The sequence below is a fragment of the Carlito syrichta genome, unplaced genomic scaffold (assembly GCF_000164805.1).
Source record: "Carlito syrichta isolate Samal-C Ts95f unplaced genomic scaffold, Tarsius_syrichta-2.0.1 Scaffold306949, whole genome shotgun sequence".
NCBI classification, from domain to species: domain Eukaryota; kingdom Metazoa; phylum Chordata; class Mammalia; order Primates; family Tarsiidae; genus Carlito; species Carlito syrichta.
Window position 1 is genome coordinate 1,120,348 of NW_007251045.1, and position 23,975 is coordinate 1,144,322.

The window sequence follows — 23,975 nt, forward strand, 5'->3', positions numbered from 1 at the left end:
CCAGGCAGGTCTCGAACCCACGGGCTCAGGTAATCCACTCACCTCAGCCTCCCAAAGGCGTGGGATTACAGGCTGAGCCACCGAGCCCGGCCACTGCTGATTTTTATGCTTAATTTTACTAAAACTCATGAGTAAGAGAATAGGCTGTGAGTAGGTCAGGGATGGGTTCAAATTCTGACTTGGCCACTAACTGGGAATGTGACTTTGGAGAAACTGCTTCAACTCTCTGGATTTTAGTTTCATTATTGACAAAACAGGTATAATTACCTCAGTGAGTGAGGCTCAAATGAGAGGACTCATGTAAAATACTTTCCCCAGTGCCTAGCAGCAGTATGTGGTAAACAAATACCAGCTGTCATTAACATTATTGCCATCAATCATCATGGGCATTGCATAGGATGAGGAAGTGGAGTTGGTAGGCTTGTGAGAAAATCTGAGTGAAGAGGGTCAAAGGAAGATAGAAAAAATGCCATTCATGAAGTGCCTACTGTGTGCCATCATTTGGCATGTTTACATACATTATCTCATTTAATCCTCATAGCCACCCAATAAAACAGGCTGTAGTATATCCCTCTGTTCTATAGATGAAGAAACTGAGTTTCTGTAATATTAACTTAGCTGTCTGAGGTGTCAGATTCCAAGTCTAGTGCTCTATTGACCAATGTGTAGTGGGTTGAATAGTGTCATCCCAAAATCTGTACCCACTTGGAAACTCAGAATTTGACTTTTTTTGAAAATAGAGTCTTTGCAGAAGTAATTAGTTAAGATGAGAACATATTAGATTAGGGTAGGCTCTAAATCCAATGGCTGTGTCCTTATAAGAAGAAGAGAGAGATACAGAGATAGAAAGAGGAGAGGAGAAGGCTATATAAAGACAGAGGCAGAGACTGGAGTGACGCAGCCACAACCAAAGAATGCCTAGAGCCACCAGAAGTTGGAGAGGGAGGAAAGATCCTCCCCTAGAGCCTTCAGAGGAAGTGTGAGTGTGGTCCTTCTGACACCTTGATTTTAGACTCTGGCTTCCAGAACTGTGGGACAACACATCTCTGTTGTTTAAAGACATCAGTTTTTGGTTATTAGCCCTAGAGACTAGTACACATTCTTCTCCCAACATGAGTGAAAACAAGGAAAAGGAGAGAGAGAATGTCCAAGTCTAGACAAGTGAGAGCTAAAAAAGAATCAGGGAAGCAGAAGGGAGCAGGTTGGGGAGAGGGGAGGAAGGGATTCTGCAATTGACATGCAGTGGGGGAGACATGATTAGAAAGAATGAAGAGAGAAAAAGAAAAGGGGTGAAGAGTGTGTGTTTATATTGTTATTTGGTTTACCTTTGGCTCTGGACACCTGGACATTGCCTGACACATAGCAGGCATTCACTAGACATTTGCTAAACGTGAATGTGAGAAGGCAACAACAAATATGACTGGACAGTTACTCCCTCATAGTTGACAGTCAATATTTTCTTAATCATTTAAGAAGGTCAAATAATGCATCCTCCATACAATCTTCCAAGGCCTTTTGGTTGTATGGAACCATTTCTTTCTTTGTCCACACATCCCATCTTATATTAGAGTTATTTAGGGACATATGCATCTCCTCCTCTGAATCTTGAGCAATTCACTACCAGGGTGGCAATTCAAGGGCACAGTTTCTGGCCCATACATGTCTGCATCTCTTATAACATCAGGCACAGGGCTAGACACATAGCAGGATGCAAACAAAAGTTTGTTGATCTGAAAGTTCTCATTTTAAAAATAAACTTGTTGAGTTGTTTTGTTAAGAGGTAAAACTTCAAAATGTTGAGAAAACTATTCAGTAAATAATTACTGAGTATCTACCCTATTCCTGACCTTAAACTGGAAGCTATGAACTCAGAGTCAAATAAAACCCAATCCCTGTCCCTGGGGCTCTCTGTCTAAGAAGACAAGAACACAAGCAATGATAACTCGGTGACACATGCATTGACAGGGTGAGCACAGGGGGATGTAGGAACATAGAGAAGGTGTTAACCTGATGCCTGATTTAAGTTTTGAAGGCTATATAGGTAGGCAGCAGAGTTCATAAGAACCAAGGTGGTGAGTCAAGAAACAACATAGAAATTGGGTCTTTGTCCTAGTTCATTTATTTTGTTATAAAGGAATACCCGAGGCTGGGCAATTTATACAGAAAAGAGGTTTATTTGGCTTATGGTTCTACAGGTTGTACAAGAAGCATGGCACCAGCATCTGCTTCTGGTAAGGCCTGAAGCTACTCCCACTCATGGCAGAAAAGGTAGGGAAGTCAGTGTGTGCAGCGATCACAGGGCGAGAGCAGAAGCAAGAGAGAGAGAGAGAGAGAGAGAGAGAGAGAGAGAGAGAGAGAGAGAGAGAGAGCGAGGAGGAAGTGCCTGGCTTTTTTCAACAACCATTCTGGGGAAACTCTCACGGGAACTAATAGAGCAAGAACTCACTCATCACCATCAGGATGGCACCAAGCCCTTCATGAGAGATCTGCCCCTGTGAGCCTATCACCTCCCACTAGACCCCACCTACGATGATGAGGATCAAGTTTCAACATGAGGTTTGGAGGACAAACATTCGAACTGTAGCAGTCCTCAACACTTGCCTTCATGCTTGAGTAGAACCTGCAAGATGAGAGGCAGACAACCAAAGGTGGAAAAATCTAGAGAAGTTAGATTTCAGAAGCTCTTGTAGGCCACAGAAAGGAGTTTGTACCTTGTTCTGAAGGCAGTGGGGAGACATGGGAGATTTCTTTTTTTTTTTTTGAGTTGAAGTCTCACTCTGTCACCCAGACTGGAGTGCAGTGGCATGCTCCCAGCCACCCCAGGCTCGACCTGCTCGGCTCTGGCAATCCTTCTGCCTCAGCCTTCCAGGTAGCTGGAACTACAGGTGTGTGCTACCACGCCCGGCTAATTTTTTTGATTTTATTGTAGAGATGAGGTCTCACCAAGTTGCCCAGGCGGGTCTTGAACCCGCGGGCTCAGGCAATCCACTCACCTCAGCCTCCCAAAGCGCTGGGATTATAGGCTGAGCCACCGAGCCCAGCTGGGAGATTTCTTAACAGAGGAGTAGCACAGTAAGCTGGGCTCCTCTGGAATGATCTCCTGTAGGAGAAACAAGAGCGAAGGGGAGATGGGGAGACAAATGAGAAGTCACTATGAAATCCTAGACCAGAGGAGATGCAGCTTAAGTAAAGACAGAGGAAGAAAGAATGAGACAAGAGAGGACAGAGAAAAATACTTCAATAGGGCACAAATCAACAGGTCTGACCATGAAGCTGTGTGAGTGAGAGGGAGATAGGCCGCTGCAATTGCCGGCTCAGGTCACTGGGAGAATGCACTAACAGTGAGCAGAAGTACCATCCAAGTGTTTCAAGGTCTGGGAAACTTGTACAAAGGATGTCTGGCTCAGGGGAAAGTTGAAAGTAGAGTCAGGTCAAGGTGAAGAAAGACAAAACGCAACAGGTGCAGTCTCCAAAACAAGTGCATCTGACAGGCAGAGGCCAGGCTTCCCTGACACCATCAGCACCTCCAGCTTCTCTAGACGCCCCACTTGGACACCCTGTCCTCGATCCAAGGTATTTTCTCCTGGGCCCTGTAACTATTGACAAACAACAGTATATAAATCCATAGATGAACGGTCTCATCACTTCAATGACAAAGGGACTTGAATGATTTACAGCCAGAATATTCTTTTCTCCATGATGGCTTCTGGAGTCTCCAGGAATAGTACATTTACTAAAATTAATGGCAAAACTTCATTTTTCTTTTTCCCTGGAAGAGCAGTTCCACCGGCGGGGTAATTGATCCTGATCTGGGTGTGCCGGTGAGTCAGCTGGGGGCATAAATCATTCACATGCAACAACTCGCAGCCCTTTAAACCAACACCAGCAATGACAAATGGTACAGGCTGGGGACAGGCAGAAAGGAACATGGACGGGAGATCCATCAATATCCTTCTTGCTTCTCACCAGGGCCCAGAGTGCTGGATCCTTTTTTAGTCTCCACAGCAGAGCCATTTTTCAGCAAGGTTGGGTTGAAAGGGCAGCAGGGCATCCCGGTGACAGCTTTCATGTCGGACACACAGGGACGCCAATCCCTGCTCTGCCATTCCCAACCTTGGAACCTAATCCTGCTCTCTACATTCCACACCCGCTGGGATAGAGGTTGAGCATAAAAGATGACATCTACAAAGGGTCTGAGCACAGATCAACTCAATAAACATTTGTCGAATGAAGGAATGAATGAATGCTTGGACCGTGGAGTTAGGAAATTCATTCTATCCTTTCCAGGAAGACTTGAATTTTAAAAATGAAAGATGAAGAAGGCAATGCTTTACTCTAGGAAATGAATTTGTGGCAGTGACAGTGGGCACAGGAGGGAGATTTAGTGCTAACTTGCTTTCTAAATCTCCCTCCAATCACAGTGCACACTCCCTTGTTTTGCCTGGGAAAGCTCTGAGCTGTCATTCTGGAGGAAACTCCACATTTGCAGGTAATACACTAACCATGGCCTTAGTTATATTCTCCCATGATGTTGTATATTTCTGTGTGTGAGAGCCTTGAGAGAAGGCTGTATCCTATTCCTTGCTGGAGCCCCTGCCTCTCGCATGGGGCTTGACCCATAGTAAAACTATAGGTACAGATCACATGAATGGAAGAATCAGAGTTCTGGCTTCCTTGCAGGGCTTTGGTATCATTTGGAGAGGTCATAGGACACATAGAAGCTGTCCCTCCTCTTACTAAAATGGAATGGGGGAAGGAAAATTGGTGGCATGGACATGGACAGGTGGGATGAGAAACCTGGGAAAGTCCCAGGATGCCACACCAATTAGAAGGGGGCTCAGCAACAAGCCTTACTTTCAAAGACAGTGAGGACTTAACTCTGCCACTGATCCCAGTTTTATCCACAGTGTGAGTTTCTGCACAGCAGGAACATTATGACTTCTTGCCCCTCCTCACCAATGCCTATCTCTGCACCATGCCCATAGCTGATGTTGAATACATGTATGTCGAATGAATAAATGAGTGATACAAGAAAGCAGGACTTCTCTTCTCCCAGTGGAAATTTCTCAGAGCCCAACAGCAAGGGACATACTTGAAAGCAGACAGGTTGGTGAGATTTGGGGACATCTACTATTAGAGAGAGGCTGCTAGCTTGGCTGACATTATCCCCTGGAGCTTTGCTGCCCCACAGAATCATGGAAGAAACAACAGAATGTACAAGATGACTTCAGAAGACCAGCCAAGCAGGAACAAGCCCTCCCCTTCCACAGTGGGTCAAAAGGTGGCCTCCCAGAAGATATGCCCACCTGGGACCTGTGAATGTGATCTTATTTGAAAAGAGGGTCTTTGTAGAAAAGTGTAAGGTAAGGATCTCAAGATGAGATCAACCTGCATTTAGGGTATGCCATAAATCCAATTACAGTTACCCTTGTAAGAAAAAGGCAGAAGTGTGTTTAAGACACACATACACAGAGGAGAAGGCCACATGAAGATGGAGGAGAACATTGAAGGGATGCAGCCACAAGTCAAGGAAAGCCTGGAGCCTTCAGATGCCTCAAGAGGCCAGGAAGGATTCTCCCCTAGAACATTTGGAGGGAGTGTGACTCTGCTGACACCTCGATTTTGAGACTTCTGATGTTTTAAGTGACCCAGTTTATGCTAATTTGTTATAGTAATCTTAGGGAACAAATATTCCCCCTCCTGATCCCAAACACACCAAAACAAATAGTCAAGTTCAGACTTAATAAACTTATCTAAAATCTTGTAATTAGAAATTAGAGAAAGATAAAGGTCCAATTTCAGGATATACATGAAAACTTTGTGTTTTATGATTTTGTGTTGCTTCTATTTTGATTTATATGTGGGGATTGCACTATGATCTTTTTAGTATTTTAGGGCCTTTAATAATCTGAATATAACCCCAGGAATGAGGACAAGGAGAGAAAAGTAAAAAGAGTGGAGGAGAGGAGAGAGGAAAGACAGGGAAAAAGAGATCAAGGGAGAAAGGAGAAAATTACTATTTGATCTGGTCAGGATTCCTGAATGTCTGGCCAGTTAAAGAAGCCACCAGAGGAGAAAGGCTGGGGTTGTTCTCTCTTCCCAGCCAGAGCTTGCAGGAGGGGAGCTCAGCTACATGAGAAGCAGGGTTGGTTAATGAGGAAGTTATCCTGTCAGTTGGAGGAAAAAGTTGTTTCTCTTCTCCAGGGCCACAGAGGTGGAGGAACTGCCAGTCGGGGGCCGGGACTTTGTCTGGGAACTTCTGTCTCTGTGCAGTGCCTTACTTCCCCCCCCCCCACCCCCACATAGAAGAGCCAGGCAGCTGGCTTGTCTAGGGCAAAGCTGATGGGATGACACTGGCTGTGGGAGACAGCAGCCCAAGAAATATATTTGCAATAGGAGGACAAGGTGGTGAGACGTGTTACAACACCCAGAGTGGGCAGAGCAGGAAGGACAAAATGACCATCATTTAGAGACCTCTGGGCCAAGCCTTGGCATGCTGTGGGCTGTCTCTGGAAGGCAGTGTGTGTGGTGATAGGCAAAGGGGGTGCCAGTTGCACCCCAGGTCACAGAATCAGAAATCTAGAGCTTTGGGAATGTCTGACCCCATGGGGAAAAGGCAGTGTGGACACTTTCAGATGCTCTGTGAGCCCTGCAGAAAACTGTTCTTAGAACAATACATGGAAAGATGGACAAACCTTCTCATCAGGCAAGAAACAAATGTTAAAATGTTTCTGGGACCATGCCAGGGGCAAGGTATGGATTAAAAAGCAGAGAATAAAGAGTTGGATATCTCTGGCTTCAAATTCTGACTTGCGTGTGACTTTGGGCAAGTGAGCACACTGCTCTGAGCCTCAATTTGGCAAGTTGATGGCCCCATGCCTTGGTTTCCCCATCTTTATAATGGACATCATAACAACACCTACCTCACAGTTCTGTTATGAGGATCTAAACAAGAAATGTTTTATTTAGAACCTAGCACACAGTAAATGCTTCATACGTGGCGGCTTGTATCATTACCATTTTTATATTTTATCTTTGTTGCTGCTGTAAAATAGCACCAAAATAACTCTACATTTACTAGTTGTGATCTTAGACTAATTATCCTTCCCTCTTTAAAGTTTCAGTTTCCCCATCTGTAAAATAAAGGTGATCATTCTGACTTCTCAGGATTGTTATAAGGAATATAGGATATTATGGAAGTTAAGACCTGGTGAAAAACAGACGTTTAGTAGAAACTGGTTCTGCCTCTTTGCAGGAGGCTGCCCTGCCACTGGAGTGGAATGGGAGAGGCAGGAAGAGAAAGTCTGGGGTCTGGGACATAAACGGGCTTGGCAGCTGTCCAGGAGCAGTGAATGCCATTGGTCCACCTTGGGCCTGCCACCAGGGTTTGCAGCTAATGGCGGCGCCATCACTCAGTCCATCCCCCTTCGGGTTCTCCCTGTTTCTTGCACATCCCAAAGGCCCAGGACACAAGCCCGAAGTCTCCCATTTGAAGTCTTCCTAGACTGAAGAAAAGAAGGCTCTCATCGACCGAAGCCCTCAGTCACCCAAGAGCCCGCGCTGGGCAGGACTTACCAGCTCCATGCACCGCTGGCTGGCCTCCGCCTCCCGGTGCACCAGCTCTTCCATGTCGGCCTTCAGCTCCTCCAGGCGCCGCTGGTAATACTGGCTGCTCTCCCGCTGCTGGGACTCGGACGTCGCTGCCTGTGACAGCTCCTCACCCATCTTGATCAGGCTGTCCCGAAGCCGGATCACCAGAACCTAGGTGGGAGACAGAACATATGCCCAGCTTGGAATTAGAGGCCAGGGGCTTGAAGCAGGGCACTCCAAGAAGAGAAATCTTTCATCAAGTCTCTTTTCTGTTGTCATACAGTAATCAGGATAAGCATCCTGATGTCTGCTACAAAAATAAAGAATTTACTTTAGAAACGTGATAAATGACAACTGCTAGTCTGAGAGGCGGTGTAGCAAACTGATGAGAACCCTGACTCCCAGGATGCTCCAGATTCAAACCCCACCTCTACCTCTTCCTGGCTGTGTGACCTCGGGCACATTTTTGAGCCTCTCTGAGAGACAAGGATGATGATAGTCCTTGTGTCCTAGGGATGCTATCAGGATCCAATGCATTGTTATGCGGAAGGCTTAGCTCAGTGCCCGACCCACAGGACATGCTGGATAAGGGATGGAAGTTATTAATATTTATAACAGCCCCCAACCATCCACAGTTTGAGAGGTGGAGTGCTGCAGTGAACAGAGAAATATGCTGGGGTCAAAAACCTCTTCCCCAACATGGGTTTTGGTTTTCTGATTTATAAAACAAGAATGTTTGATCAGACCATTGCTCATGAGCCTTAGCCCTATTTTTTTATGACATTTCTTCCTTTTTCTGGTGGGGGGTGAGGAATCTCCACAAGGACACAATGAAAAATAAAGAGAAAAGTGCTTTGGGCATCACAAGTGCTACAGAAAACAAAGCCAAGGACTGTTCTGCGGAATTCATTAGTTGGCCAACAAGCCTGGAACCAATCGATCCTGATGGGCAAATACTCTAGTGTTGACAGAAGACAGAGCCTGCATGAATATTTCAGGCCCTTGCTAAGGACTCAGAGCCCCCTTTCTGCCACTACAGACAGGGGATAAACAGCCTCCAGATCAGACACTGAATAACAGCCTGAAAGAAAAGCTTCATGATCCAGTTCACCTTTAAAGTGAAGTTTAGCAACAATTTAAAAGAGCAGCAGGAGGGCAGATATGGAGGAGGAGTTGTTCTCAAACTGTCCTTGAGGTACCCTATTCTCCATAGCAAAGACTCAGGATTCTACTAAATTAAAATAACGTTGGTGAAGGGGAAAAGTTAATTTGGAGATAGAATCTTTCCATTTGGAGATTTTCTACGCTAATTTTCTTTTTCTCTCTGCTATCACTTGGCTATGCTAGAATCAAGTTAAAAAATGACATATGATATAGTCCAACATTACATATTTAATCATTTAAAATATAGTCTATCAAAGTTTCATGGTGATCTGCAGAGACAATCATGCCTTGAGGATCCCTTGAGCAATTCTGAGAACCACCAAGGGTCAAGGCAAAGAATTTCTCTGTTTTTCATCCATAGCAGCCTTATTGGAGACAAAATGGCCCTAGGGGGATTGGCAGAAAATGATTCAGAATGAGCAGTGCAGCTTCCACTGTCTAGACGCACTGTCATCGTATGGTGAAGCCAGCTGGCTGTAAAGAAATTGGAACCTGTAGCCAGAATGGAGAGGAGGTCAGGTGTCAATCTATCTTATCCCTGACTCTGCTTGGCTTGATCTTGAGCAAGTCACTTGACTTCTCTGAGGTCATCTTCTCACTAATTAGAGGAGGTCTGTTCTACCTGCCCCACACTATTGTATCAAACATCACGTGGAGTGGCTAATGAGAGGATTTTGACACTGGACACATCTTCTAGAAATGTTCTGTTCCATGTCATTGGCCTACATGGCTGAAGAAGTTAACACCTGTGCTGGTAGCTCAAGGACAATGTAAAGGTAATCACCGAACCCCACCTCAGCTCATCCAAGTCTTACCTCTCCCTTCAAGGTCCAGCATTAATGCCACCTCATCCTGGAAGCCTCCCTGAGTCCCCAACTTTGAAAGGATCTCTGTGCTCCAAAGCTCACAGCCCTCTCTCTATATTGTGGATATTTGTGTGTATGCATGCATACATACAGATGTATCTTACCCACACCTCTGTTTCTGGAAAGCAGATCTGTGTTCCAGATCTGTTATATATCTGTCTTCCATACACCTAAAATGGGGATTAGCACACATTAGGTAAAAATTTTCTGCTCAAAATGGGTGTTGAGTGCATAAATGGATGAATAGATGAAACTAATGAGTGAGATGATGACTTCAGAGAGGTCAAGATGGAAAGAACTGAATCAATGCACAAGATTTGAAGAACAGAGGAAGAGAACAAAGAGATAAGAGAAGAAGGAACAAAGGGGGGGAGGATGAATGGATGAACTGGTGAATGGTGAATAGAGAGAGAGATGGAGATGGACAGGTGGACAAATAGATAGCTTGCAGAATGATGTGATGGAAGACAGGAAGGAAGGAGGGAGAGAGCTTGGGTGGGTAATGAGTGAGCAACATATACCCAGATAAAGGCACGTGGGTAGAAAGACAGACAGTGGGAGGATGGATGGTGCTTACACCAAAACTCTCAGCCCTTTAGGCCCAGGTAGTATTTATGTACCATTAAGTACCTCAAATCTTTTAATCTGCACTTTCTGGAACTCCGTCTTGTTCTCCAGGTCACAGATGATGGCCTCTTGCCTGCTGACGATGGCTCGATCCGCGGTGGACTGCTCCAGGTACTCAATGCGCATTTGAGCCACCTGCAGCTGGGGGCACAACAGAGAGGTCTATTGGCCATCTGTTGGCCATGAGTCCCAGGGTACACACTGAGGACCCAGGCTAAGGGCCCTATCATGTGGCTCCCTTATCTCCTTAGAGGCTACATGCTGAATGTCTGCACAAGCAAGAATTGTGAGGTCTCAACCTGACGACCCTCATTAGACTCTCATACCAGACCCTGCTCCTGGGTCTCAGGTGGTAGGAGGCAATGCTTCCCGTGCCTTCAGAATTCAACACTGGGCTTCCCTTCCCTCCTTCCCTGCTATGGTGAGGGGACAAAGCCAGTTTGTGAGCAAAAAGCTTCAAAAGTTGCAGACAAGGGTGGGATTGGGAGCCAGGCACAAAACCTGGCTCCACCTCTTCCCAGGTAGATGGGTCTGGGCAAATCATTTCCCTTTCTGGAGCCTCAGTTTCTTCATTTTTCTCATGAGGATTAAAGGACATTAGTGCCTGGCACATAATAAATACCCAGCACACAGCCACTGCCATTATTTTTGCTGTGCTTGGTGTTACTCGGTGCCTGTGGACATGTGCTTGAGACCTGAACACTCTGATGGTCACTTTAAGCAGGCACATGTGATGGTTCTAGAAGAGTTTTGAGAATTTCATGAATAATAGCAACCCAACAGGTAATGATGGAAAGCAAGGGATGTCTGGAGGGAGTGTGACTTAAAGAAAGATTTCACAAAGGATCATGATCCTGTCTTGCACAGACCATCCTCTTTTTCTTGGAGCCATTTCTCAGAGGGAAAAATTCTGCACTGAATGGCTGATGAGCCTCATTGCATGGAGGCATGCTTAGACGCGGAACAGGCACAGGCAAGAGTGAGTGAGTGTGTGTGTGTGTGTGTGTGTGTGTCTAGTTGCATTGTTCTTAATTTATCTGGCACACAACTGGAGTTGAGTATTTGAACGAATGAATGAAAAAGGAATGAGTGAATGAGTTTCCAAGACCTGAAGCAGATATGCCCAGAAGGAATCCTCTTCCTACCCCCATCACATGGCAGCTCTGAGCACGTACTTGTTCTTGAAGTTTGTGCTTCTCCTTCTTGGTTTCCTCCAGCTGCAGCTGTAGTTCTTGGATCTGCCCAATGTCAGCAGCAGACTGGCAAGACAAAAAAAAAAAAAATCACCCTGAGACCACAAGCTTTGCTGGGAAACCACCTTTGAAATCGCTTCTTCCTGCACCCACAGATGTCTGCGTTTTTCAGGGCTTCTATGATAATAGCTGTTTCCCAAAAATTATCTTACATCTTTTATCTCTGTTCTCTGAGTCACTCCAATTACAAAAGCCCATGGAATTGGTCAACTGTCCAGCACTTAATTATACATCTTTGGAAGCCCAGACAAAAATGGGCTGGTCAAAGCACTAGGAGTAGATTCTGAGGAATGAGGGCTATTCTGAGCGTCAGGTAACTGAGATTCTAGACTTGGATATTGGCATTGGCAACCCGCAGAACCCCTCTGCTCCTCAATCTCTGCATCTGTAAAATGGGCTGATGGTCTCTTATCTTCTGTATGTTGGGTTTGTTCAGAGATTAACTGAAGAAGTGGAGAGCAAAGGTTTTTTTTAAGAAAGTAGAACCAACTGGGCAGCTTGATTACCTGTGAAGAGAGGGATCCCACAGCTACCAGTAGATGGGCCACCTTGCTTCCTATTTCCCTCTATCTTTATTATTTATAATGGGCATATGCATATACTGATTTCGTAACCGATCAGATCAGCCTCCATTTTGGACAAAAATAATATGATTCACAAATGCAAGGCATGGGCTATTTTCATGGTGACTGCTACAATGTTGATAATATAATTGATTAGTTTTGTTACTGTTATGCCTTGTTAGCAGAAATCCCCTGAGGTCACATCCCTGTTGGAAGCTTTTGGAGGCTGACAGGTACTTTATCCTGGATTTCCTCTGGGGATGCAACATGAGGAAGACACATATGGCTCCTGGCGGGATCTGTTATCCCTATCATGCAGGTTAGTGATCTGCCGGGGACTCCTCATCAGATCCCTCAGCACCCCTTCTGCCTGTGCTGCCATCATGCCTCCTGGTTGTCTCCTGGGTCTGTTTATCCACTCCTCCTCATTTCCACTCCACTCTGGTTGGAGTTGTCTTTTCCCTGGACAAATACAACTTTCGTTGACTCAACAGCGATTTACCGAACACCTCCTCCAGGTCAGACACTCTTCTCTGATCTGGATACAGTGCTAGACAAGGCAGAGGAGTGTCCTGCCACTATGGTGCTGACTGCCTGTAGTAGCAAGCTGGTTGATCCTGAAAAGCTCACCAGTGATGCCCTTCAACTATGAATTAAAACATAAACTCATCACAGCCTCCAAGACATTGGTATAATCCTCTTCCAGCCTCACTGAACTTGCATTTGCTGTTGTCTGGAATATGCCTCCAACCTCCAGGTATGATATAATTAACTAACTCCTCCTCCTTGTTCAGCTCTCCATCCAAGTGTCACCTCCTTGGGGAAACCCTCCCTTAACCCTGACCCAGGTCAGGAGTTACAGAGTCATGCTCATATGCTTTCTGAACTCATAGATCAGTTTGCAAATCTCCTTCTGTTCTTGGCAACTCAGTCTGTCCAGCCCACTAAACCGTGAGGTTCATGAGGGCAGGAATGGGATTTGCTTTTGTTCACAATAGTATACTCGGCATGTCTTACAGTGTCTAACACATAGCAAGAGGTCCATAATTATTAAATAGAAAGGTCCATAATTATTAAATAGGTAGAAGGATGGGTGGTTGTATAGGTGGATGGGGATGGGTGAGTAAATGAAAAATTGGGTGGAAGGATGGACGGATGAGTGAATGAATAGAAGGGTATATGGTTAGGTGAGTGGGTGGATGGAGGCTGTCTGGGTGGGTGGATGACTGGCTGGCTGGCTGGGTGGGTAGATGGGTAGATAAAAGGATGGATAAGTGAATGAGGGGTTAGGTAGTAAAAGAGTAGCTAGATCTCTGTAGAGATCAAAATATTTCTTGGTGGAGATGTCCTCCAGAGATTGCCATACCATTTGAAGGTAACATTCACCTCCATTAGGACCACAAGAAATTTGCAATTCCCATCTATCTCCATGGCATTTATCCCACCAAGATTCTAAGACCAGGGAGTGGTCCAAACACATCACCCTCTCAATGTACTCCACTTGCCCCAAGCCCCAGAGCTTCTTGCAACAAGGCCCGAGCCATACTTGAGCAATGAGGTCCTTGTGTTTCTGTATCAGCTCATTCAGGTCATCCTGGTCTTCGTCGATGCGCTTCAGGAGGCCTGCTTTCTCAAACTGCAGCCGATGCAGCTGCTCGTCCACCTGTTGAGAGACAGGCCAATGGCCAGGATTGGGCGGGGGTGGGGGGTGAGGGGGTGGGGAGAGGTGGAAACAGGGGCCTTACAAGGGGCAAAGAGGGGCTTGCCTGTGGGTGTATGAGGTGAGCAGCCACTGATGTGTAAGCGTGGTCATGAGTGCCAGTGTGTATCATGGGTTAACATATATCAGCTCAGTGGTATGTGTGTGTGTGTTGTGTTGTGTGTATACTAGGCACGCATGTGGCTGACTGTGAATGCAGTGTGTGTGTGTGTGTGTGTGTGTATTTTTGTTTCTGTAAGCCCATCTGGGAATTTACACATGGAGCACATATGCAGATGCAAACCCCCGTACTCTCCCTAAGGACAGGGACTTTGTTTTATTCAGAGGTATATCCCCAGCATTAACCACCAGGGCTGGCATATAGCAGGTGCTCAATAAATATTGGATGGATGGAGAACTCTGATGGATATTTTACCTATGAGGGCATTTCTTCTGCATGTGTGCCAGGTGATTGTATGTGAATATGTACATTCATCCCTGTGTGTGCAACATGTGTGCCTGTGTGCAAGTTTCTCTTAATTTGATGTAAACAAAATAAGAAACAAAAGGGCCAATAGGGACCTTGAGACAAGCATCCATCCATAAATCTCTAACTACATCTAAACCTTGGAACTTTATACACTGAGTATACATTTAAGCCAACCCTGTACACCCAGACAGGGGACTTAGAAACTCATACTCAATTTTGCCAAAGTAATAGATCTATATTATAAATCCACATGCACCTTTCAGTGGTGAGTACACCATAGTTCCGTAAAGAATGGCTGAATCTTCTTGTAGCAGTGAGCCAAGGTGGGCCATGAGAGATAGCCTCATCTCCACTTACAGGAATGGACATGTGATAGCCCAGCAATAGGCTCAAGTTCTGTCTTATGGTGGTGAACACACAGTAGGACTACAGCAGATGCCTGAGAACCACTTAGAGTGGTGAGCAGGGTGGGCACACAATAAACAGTTGTGTTCCCACATAGGTTGCTAAGCAATAGGCTCATGGAATACACCCTCATAGTACTGAGCATCCATTAGGTCCACAACAGGCTTCCACAAGGTGGGAACACACAGTTGAGTCTCATATACATTTTTATACCTTTTTTTCATCTCACAGTAGGATGCCTGCACACCCAGTAGGTCTAACATAGATGTCGACACCTCTAAGGTGACACCCAGTAGGTCTACAATAAGTAACCGAGTCACTCTTACAAAGCTGAGCACCCGGTAGGCTTACCATAGATGGCTGCACCTCCAAGGTGACATTCTGTAGGTCTACAATAAGTTCCAGTGTCACTCTTATAGAGTTAAGCATCTAGTAGGCCTACCATAGATGCCTGTACCTCCAAGGCAACACCCAGTAGGTCTACAAGTTCCCATGCCCTCTCATAGTGCTGAGCACACAGTAGGCCCATACTAGCTCCCAGAGGCCTGTGCTGGCCTGGGTCCCCAAAACTTCAGGAAGGGACAGGTACCAGGCTCTTGCTCCGGGTTATGCTCTCCAGCTCACTGTGCATGTTCTCCAGGTCTGCCGTGAGCGTCTTCTGGGTCTTCAAGGCCTCCTCACACTTGGCTTCACTCTGCTCCAGCTGCACTAGGAGAGGGTGAAGAAGAGAAGAGAGGAGAGGAGGGGAGGGGAGGGGAAGGGAGGGAAGAGAAGATAAGAGGTGAGGCCTTCTGGTAAGGTTGCCTCCTTAAATGTCCTTTCCCTGAAGCTCTGCCCAGCTTCTCTCGGGCAGCAGAATAATTTACAGGTGACCCTCATGTTTTCACAACTATTCATCAACCCACACCTTGGGAAAGCAAAGGCATTTGCATACGAGGCAGACAGGTTCTCAGTCTACACAAGATGTGACTGGCACTGCCCCATGAAATGAGGCCTGGCCACCCCTGCCACCGCACCAGGAGAGATTCCTCAGTCCCATTCAGCAAATCCTTGCTGACACCCTCTCAGTGATAGGCACAGACCACAGAGAGAACAATCAAGCCACCCCCTGCCTTTCCAGGGGAGACAGGCAGGGACAGGTAATGGTAAGCTCTCTGCACAGAACAGGGAAGAGGGAGCACCAGGTCTGCGGGAGCCCAGGATGGGAATCAAGAGAGAGAGGCTTCCTGGAGGAGGTGGCTTGAAGGTCAGTGGGGACCTGCCAAGAAGTTTCTTAACCAGAGTTGAGGATTAAAAGGGAGTCTGTAGGCTCTCTTTTAGATGATATGCAAAGTATTCTGCATGTGAGCATTGTCCACTAAGAGATTCCACTAAGCTTCCACTAAGAGCCACCAACTTAAATAAAGCTCTCTTTCTCACCCTTTTATTTCCCATCCTTTCACCCACCTGCACACATTAGGCTTCTAATCCTTGCAAAGTGGGGTCATTAAGATTGGCGCAATTACCCACATGTGTCCCCAGAAGACATGTCCCATGGAGAAACCCATATCCAGGTACAAACTCTAGGTTCATTCTGCAATTAGCAGTTTCCCTTTGATTTCTGAACTCCAGAATCTCCAAACAGAAAACACACTTAAAAATTGCCTAGGAAAAACACTCAGGGCTCAGAGAGGGATGGGCTGCAACCCACAAAACCCCTTTTACAAGCCCCTGGGAATGATGTATGCCTGCAGCTGGGCCCGGCAAAGGAGGGCTTGGCAGCTCATTTTGCTCAGCGCCTGGGAGAGATGGAGACACACTGAGAAAAATGATGCAGAGCAAGGGGAGGTAATTGGCATTGTTAGAGCATAATCGGCAGAGGAAATGAGATGTCAGGCACAGTCTTATCATCCAGCAGGTGACTCCAGTGTCTCTGGCATGGCTGGGAGATGGGTGGAAGGGCACCCATGGAGGTAGACAGGGCAAGGCCATCCCCTCATCTGAATAGAAGTCAGAGGCCCTACTAAGGAGGGACATTTAAGCTGGAACCTAAAAGATGCAGAGGAGATGGCCATGCGCAGATTTAGGAGGAAGAATGCCCAGGGCAGAAGCAACAGCAAGTGCAAAGGCCCTGGGGCAGGGACAGGAACAAACATGGTGCTGGGAACAGAAAGCTCACCAGTGTTGCTGGACAGCAGAACAGAGAAAGAAGGAGGAGATGATGCTGAAGAGGTGGACGCAGGCACATTTGCAAGACTGTGAGCCAGGCTACAAAGTTTTTTAGATCTTGTTTCAGCCTATCGGGAAGCCATTGATGGCTTCTTTTTATTTTTTTTGAATTGGAGTCCCACTCCATCACCCAGAATGGAGTGCAGTGGCACATTCACGGCCACCCCAGCGTCGACCTCTGGGCTCAGGCGAGTCTTCTGCTCCAGCGTTCCAAGGAGCCAGACTACTATTAGCTACCATACCTGGCTAATTTTTTTTTACTGTAGAGATGAGGTCTTGCCAAGTTGCCCAGGCTGTTCTCAAGCCCGCAGGCTTACACAATTCCCCCACCTCGGCCTCCCAAAGTGCTGGGATTACAGGCTTGAGCCACTGCTCCCTGACCCATTGATGGTTTCTAAGAAGGTAGGTGGTGTGCTCACCCTCTGGAGGCCGTGGGGAAGATGGCCAATGAGAATGCCACTGTGGTCCTCCAGGAAGGAGGTAGTGGGGATGCTCCCACCAGGGCGGAAGAAGTGGAGAGAAATGGCAGGATCTGCAAAGTGGGGCATGCAAGGAACTCAAGGTCTGGGCGGGCAGGGGCAGATGGGCCAGCAAGGAAGATGATGTCACATAACTAATGGTGGAAGAGGAGGCCTCACGCAGGGCCCTGCTGTTTCCGGGCCAAGGAGTTCAGCTTGGAGCCAGGCGTCAAAAGCAAGTCATTGTGAGGAGCTCATCAGGGCAGAGCAGAACATGGTGCCACAATTCCCATCTGCCTAGCTCTTGCTTTGGCCGAGGGCTTCACCAGCATGGTCCCGCTGGTCTCCAGAGCCACCAGAGAAGGCAGGCTCTATTTTTATCCCCATTTTACAGATGGTATACGATGCAGAACTGCTCCTTCCTGTCCCTTCTCTCCTTGAAGCCAGCAGGGAGAGGGACGACTTATCCCCAGCCAGAGATGAGCCAGAGAGAGTACAGCCCATGGAGACAGCTGCTGACCTTCCCAGCTCACGCTGGGCTTGAGATGGGATTCTTGTGGCCTCGATGGGTTTGGCATTCGCAGCCCCCCTCCTGCTCTGGTGGCTTGGGGACCATCTTCGGGGCACTGTGCTTTCTCTGCCTTGCTTCATAAAACACCTTTCTAGGAGAAAGATGCCACCACAAGGTTCCTTTGATAAAGCAGAAGACCGAGACACTCAGAGGGAAGCCACTTCCCCACAATCACACACCCTGGTCAAGGGATGGCCTGGTGGGTCCAGTTCCAGAGCCCAAACTCTTAACCACCAAGCTCCGGTGGAAAGTCACTCACTGGAAGGCCACACAGGCAGAATGGATTAAAATTCAGGGAGAGCTCAGCTGTGGAGAGAACAGTTCACTCAGGGGTTTGGGGCTACTGTGGAAGTCATTCAGGCAATGTCGGGAGGGGCTAGTCTAGGTTGGGGTCTGAGGAATAACAGAACTCGGAGTCTGAATCAACTTGAGGCACTAACATGTCATTCTCTGAAGAACTTGCAGCATCCCTGGCACCTTCCGGAAGTAGACAAGTTCATTCCAAAAGAGGCAGGAAGGAAACCAACATTGCCACCACTCACTAGGTGCCAGATCTCATCATGTGTGTGGTTCAGAGCATGGGCACTGGAGCCAGACCTGAAGGAATCTGAGTCTCCCAAAGCGTCAGTTAATCTCACTGGGCCTCAGTTTTCTCCTTTGTAAAATGGGGATGATTCCATTATAGGATCCCTGCAGGATAAATGAGCAAAAACATGCAAAGTGCCTACTACTGCCTGGCACCAAGAAAACACTGCAAAATGTTAACAGCTGTTGTTGTGAGCCCCTTTCATTTCCAGAACAGTCTGAGAAGCAGAAACTTTTAACCTCATTTTAGAGAAGAAAGAAAATTGAAACAAAGGCCCAAAAAACAGGCCAAGGTCACACGCTCAGTATACACATGGCCTCGGTATTGAAAATCTTATGGAGGAATTATAGGCTTCCTGCTCAGCTGGGATGGGTGGAGGGAGGTCGCTGACCTCAGGGGCATACAAGTCAAGCAGGTCTAGATTTTAATAGGATCTGGAAAGGCAAGACCAGAAATTTCCCAGCCCAAGGCCTCCACGGGGCAGGCCCTAGGCTGCTGCTGACAAGCTGTCTTCATGCTGAGCTTTAAAAGTTTCAATTTATTACACTTTAGGGAGCAGGAAGAAATATGGGGCCATCTCAGGCTGATTTTCCATTATGGATGACCCGGCGTAAGAATAACTCACTGCACAGGATTTCCATATGGAGGCTGTGTGACTGATGTTTTTATGAAGTCAGTGGCAAAGTCATGTTAGGACTGAGATAAGACCCTTCAGCAGAGCAGCACTGGCCCAATGCTGCTTTGAAAATGCCATTCTCCAGAGGAGTTCCAGGTGCAGCCATCACCGAGCAGAGGGCTGGAGGTGTCCAGCTGACAAGCAACTGCTCAGGGTGACTGATGTCTACTCTCCAGTTCCTTGGGCCAGCACAGCAATAAGGACCTGAGGTGACAGCTGACACTTCACACCTTGCTTTCAGCTCCAAGTCACCGTCATGTCCTCACAGACGAGGTCTCTCAGGTTTATATCAACCCTCCCTAATTCGGGGTGCAGAGGTTTAGGGTGCAATAAAGGCCCAGTGACATCCACCTCTCTGCCTGCCTAGTGGGGGCTGCACCCCACAGTCCCCCAACAACACAACTGATTTGACTGTAGTCTAAGGTCATCATGTTGTTCTTTCTCTTCCAATTTTTGCTCTTTGTATAATCAGCATCATAATGGCACAAGTATATGGGCGCAAAGCACCAACATACCCTCCATGGCTGTAAAACACAGCTTCCCTGACACATGCTCTGTCATTCAATCATTCCCTAATTAAATCAATCAGTTTTCCCCAGATCTGCTCAAATTCTGCAATGCAGGCTTCTAAGGAGGGCTTCACTGCCTTCCTTCCTGTCCCTTGAGATGGGACCACTCCCTCCAGCAAATGGGTATACGCCCATTCCCAGTTCTCCCCACACTCCAGGTGGGAGCCCTCTTCTGACTTCATGCATAAATTAAGCATTGCGTGGCTTTGGTCTGGGGATACTTGGTGAGGCCCTGACTCTTCTGAATGTGAGAGGTTACTGAAGGTCCCTGAAGCCTGGAGTTCACAGGGGCAAGACAAGATAAACACCATCTAGGATCACATAGTGTGTGAAGGAGGGGGAGGCTGCATTCTTTCAATATGGCCTCCTCATCTGCCACAAGAAAGACCACTTAGACATCCTCCAGCATCGTGTAGTGGAGCAGATCCAAAGGGCAGGCAGAATTGGGCTCCAGTCCCAGCTTCTCCATCTATGAGCCTGTGAGCTTGAGCAGGTTACTCAGCCTCTCTAAGCTTCAGTTTTCCCCATCAACAAAATGGAGGAGAAAATGGTTTACATTCAGGGAGGAACAGAACTACTAAGGACAGCTGTATCAGTTGTGCACCGCACAAGCCTATGGATGCTATGCACATAGGTTATGAGGGTGAGCTCTTACTCTGTGCCAGGAGCTGCTCTGAACACTTTTCATGTGCTAACTCATTTAACCCTCACAACAGCACTCTGAGGTAGGACCAATAATCATTCCTGCTGTTACAGTTGAGGAAACTGAGGAATAGAGAGGTTGAGTGACTTTCTGAAGGTAACACAAATACTAACTGGCAGAACTGGGATATGAACCCAGGCAGTCTGGCCACTAAGTTCCCACTCTGAGCCACAATCCTGCACTCCTTAAAAACAGTAGTGGCTACCATAGATGCTCTGTAGGCGAAGTCTGGTAGAGCACCTGGCCAGCATCCACCCTCCTTCTTTTGACAGCAGAACCTCATATTCCCTGTGAGAAACACCCATCCCCAAGCATCCATGTGCTCTGATGGTGCTGACCTTGTCCCTGAAGCCCAGTTAAGGGCATGTGACCAGCCTAGCCAACTGGAGCATCACCTGTTGGCTGTAGTGTTTGGTTCTGGGGTTATAATATGACTGGTACCAAGATTTTTGCTAAGACTATGGAAACAAAGTTTGCCCCTTCTAAAGCAGGATGAGTGTCTGGAGACCTGACAAGAAAGGAGTGCCTGCCTAAGAATACAAGCTGACATTGAGGGGGCTGAGCTAAGAGGTGGCAAGAAACACATTCTTGAGGACATGGCTGGAGCACCAAGATCAAGCCAAGCCTGAAGACGGTGCTAGCTTAGAAGCATTTCAGATATTTTGGCCAATAACTTCCCTTTCTCTACTGGAACCAATTTGAACTGGGTTGCTACCACCCAGAACACAGATACAGAATGAGTGAGCGAGTTAGAGGTGACAATGCCTACACAGGACCTGCCACAGAGTAAACACTCAAAACCACTGGGATAGTGTTGATGTCAATCCACCAGAAAGTAGGATCAAAGTAGTTCTATCCAAAACCCTGTGGTAGAATAGCAACTATTTACTGTGTGCCTATTCTGTGTGTGGATCCTTACACATTGGGGGAGGAATATTTCTACCTGCTGATTGCTTAATGAGGGAGAAAGGAGGGAAGGAGATTTCTGCAGCTCTCACTTGATCAGGCATGGTATGGGCTACTTAATATTCATTATCACAACAGCCCACAGCAGCCCTGCAAGGAAGCAATCAGCCCTCACCATTTCACAAATGAGAGAACCACACATGGGAGAAGCGACTTGCTCAAGGTCAGACTCCGGTCCTAGTCGGTGAAACTCCAAATCCCGTGGCCCGCTCTGCACTCAAGTCCTGTGGCTGAGTGTATCCCAGACACTCTGTCCCCTCACCCACCTCCTGCTCATTCAGCATGAGGGCAATTGAGATTCTCATCACATATACATCAACTACAAACCGATGAATAGCATTACTTCTCCATGCAAAGCCATCTGCCTGCTTTAAATACCTGGGTAAAATGCTTGCTTTGGATTTATTAAGCTACTAGATGAGTTGGCTAGACATATGGAAAGAGGTGGGGAGAGGGAAAATTCTGGTGTCTTAGCAGAAGGGTTAGGACCTGGATTTCTGGGTCTGGTTGAACAACTCCAGGGATTTAGAAATGCTGCATGGCAAATGCCACGGGGAAAGGATTCTGTTTAAGAAACGGTGTCTTTGGCAGGCTAATCTCAGCACATTCGGGGCCTTGACATCGTGTCAGGGCACTTGGAAGATCCAACCTTCAGCATTAAGGTTTTCCCTGAAGGGAATCGCTTATAGCTCAAGCTAGAGACAGCCCCGACATCAAACAAAATTGTTAAATGCAAACATATTTAAAATGTCAGAGCAGATCCACCAATGATCTATGTAGTTCCGAAGTCTGATGACAGCGGCCCCAAGGGAAAATGCCCCAAGACTATGGTGACTACTCTCAGTGCCCTTCATCTCAAACTATTTGGGCATATACCAGACATTCTACAATTTTCCTGACATTCTGATAGGGAACCATCATTTATCAATGCTTTGAAACCCTTCCTGAATACTTACTTTTTCATCTTCTTCAGAGTAACAATAATCATTACCATTAGCAGAAGAATCATAACTACTTGCTGTTCAGTGTTTACCAAGTGGGTAGGGACTGAACTGCATACCCCTACAATCTGTATGTTGAAGCTCTTAGCCCTTAACATGATGGCACTTGGAGATGAGGCTTTGGGGAGGTAATTAGGTTGACATGAGGTCATGAGGAAGGAGGGGCCAATGATGGGATGAGTGCCTTTAGAAGAAGAGAAACCAGAAAGCTTGCTTCCTCTCTCCACCACATAAAGACATTGAAGGCAGCTGTCTGCCTGCAAGCCAGGAAGGAAGCCTTCACCAGAACCCAGGCATGCTGGCACTCTGACCTCACATTTTCAGCCTCCAGAACTATGAGGAATAAATGTCTCTTCCTGGAGCTTCTCAGTGTATGGTATTTTGTTATGGCAGCCTGAGCTGGTTAAGACACACGAATATGTTCATTTATAACAGGTACCATCTCTGCAAAGTAGATATTTTCATCTCCATCTGATAGATGAGGAAACTAAGGCTCAGAGAGGTTAATTAACTTGTCAAGGTCACACAGTAATAAACAGGGAAGAAGTTGGGACCTAAACCAAGGGTTCTTTCAGATCCACAGCTTTTTCTTGAAGCCCTGGGGAATGTGCTCACCACCTGCTGGGAAAGCAGATACTTGTGGTGAGTCTGTTTCTTTGAGGGTTCAAGAGTCCTCCTAATTTTTTTGTATTTTAAGATCTAAAGACCTCTCAGGTCCTCCATGATTGAACAGACTTCAAAAACTTCCTTCTTGACTTTCTCTCTGCTGATGATGAATTCGGAGCACACTGATGCTCCAAAGAGAAAAAGAAAAATAGAAAAGTGGGATCAAACACCCAAAAAAGGCCCTCTCTGCCCTTCTATCTTGTTCACACTCCCTCTTTTATTGTAAGCTAGCACCTCTCTGCTCCCCTAAACAGCACCTTATCCATATGCTTCCATGCCCATCTTCCCCCAGGACATTGGGTCCCTGGAGGGCCACCTGGTTCCTGCTCAGATCTGGTCCCCAAATAAGAGGGAATTGACACCGGTGTACTGGGAGACAAAGGCCCATGCTATCTCAGCAGCATCCATGAGCCTGCCCTGGTCAGCCAGGGATGCCTGACTCTGTAGCATGTGTCCCTTCAAATGTGCCCTCCAGAATCAGCCTGCAGCCTGGCACTCCCCCCAACTCCTCCATGCACAGGCTTCTGACACAGATGCTAACCAGTGTTTGCAGAAATAATGAGAGTTGGGGCCAGGTGCAGTGGCTCACACCTGTAATCCCAGCACTTTGGAAGGTGGAGGTGAAAGGATTGCCTGAGCCCAGGGGTTTGAGATCAGCCTCAGCAACTTGGCGAGACCTCATCTCTACAATAAATAAATAATGTACACACCTATAGTTCCAGCTACTTGGAAGCCTGAGGTTCTGACATTCTGCTAGAGAACTGTTGCCTGAGCCCAGCAGGTCGAGGCTGTGGCAGCCATGATCATGCCACTGTACTCCAGTCTGGGCAACAGAGTGAGACTCTGACTCAAAAAAGAAAAAAAGAGAAAGAAAGCAAAGAAGGAGGGAGGGAGGGAGGGGGGAGGAGAGGAGA

At 46.9% G+C, this 23,975-nt stretch overlaps 1 protein-coding gene across 1 annotated transcript in view; it reads right to left on the reverse strand.

Annotated features, from left to right (window-relative positions):
- MYO18B (myosin XVIIIB) overlaps positions 1–23,975 on the reverse strand; it is a 253,741-nt gene that overhangs the window by 61,289 nt on the left and 168,477 nt on the right. The window contains exons 34-38 of the mRNA XM_008063601.1: positions 15,247–15,360; positions 13,610–13,726; positions 11,423–11,506; positions 10,251–10,388; positions 7,576–7,761 (exon numbers count right to left, since the gene is read on the reverse strand). Of these exons, the coding sequence (XP_008061792.1) occupies positions 7,576–7,761; positions 10,251–10,388; positions 11,423–11,506; positions 13,610–13,726; positions 15,247–15,360 (639 nt within the window). The remainder of the gene's footprint in view (positions 1–7,575; positions 7,762–10,250; positions 10,389–11,422; positions 11,507–13,609; positions 13,727–15,246; positions 15,361–23,975) is intronic.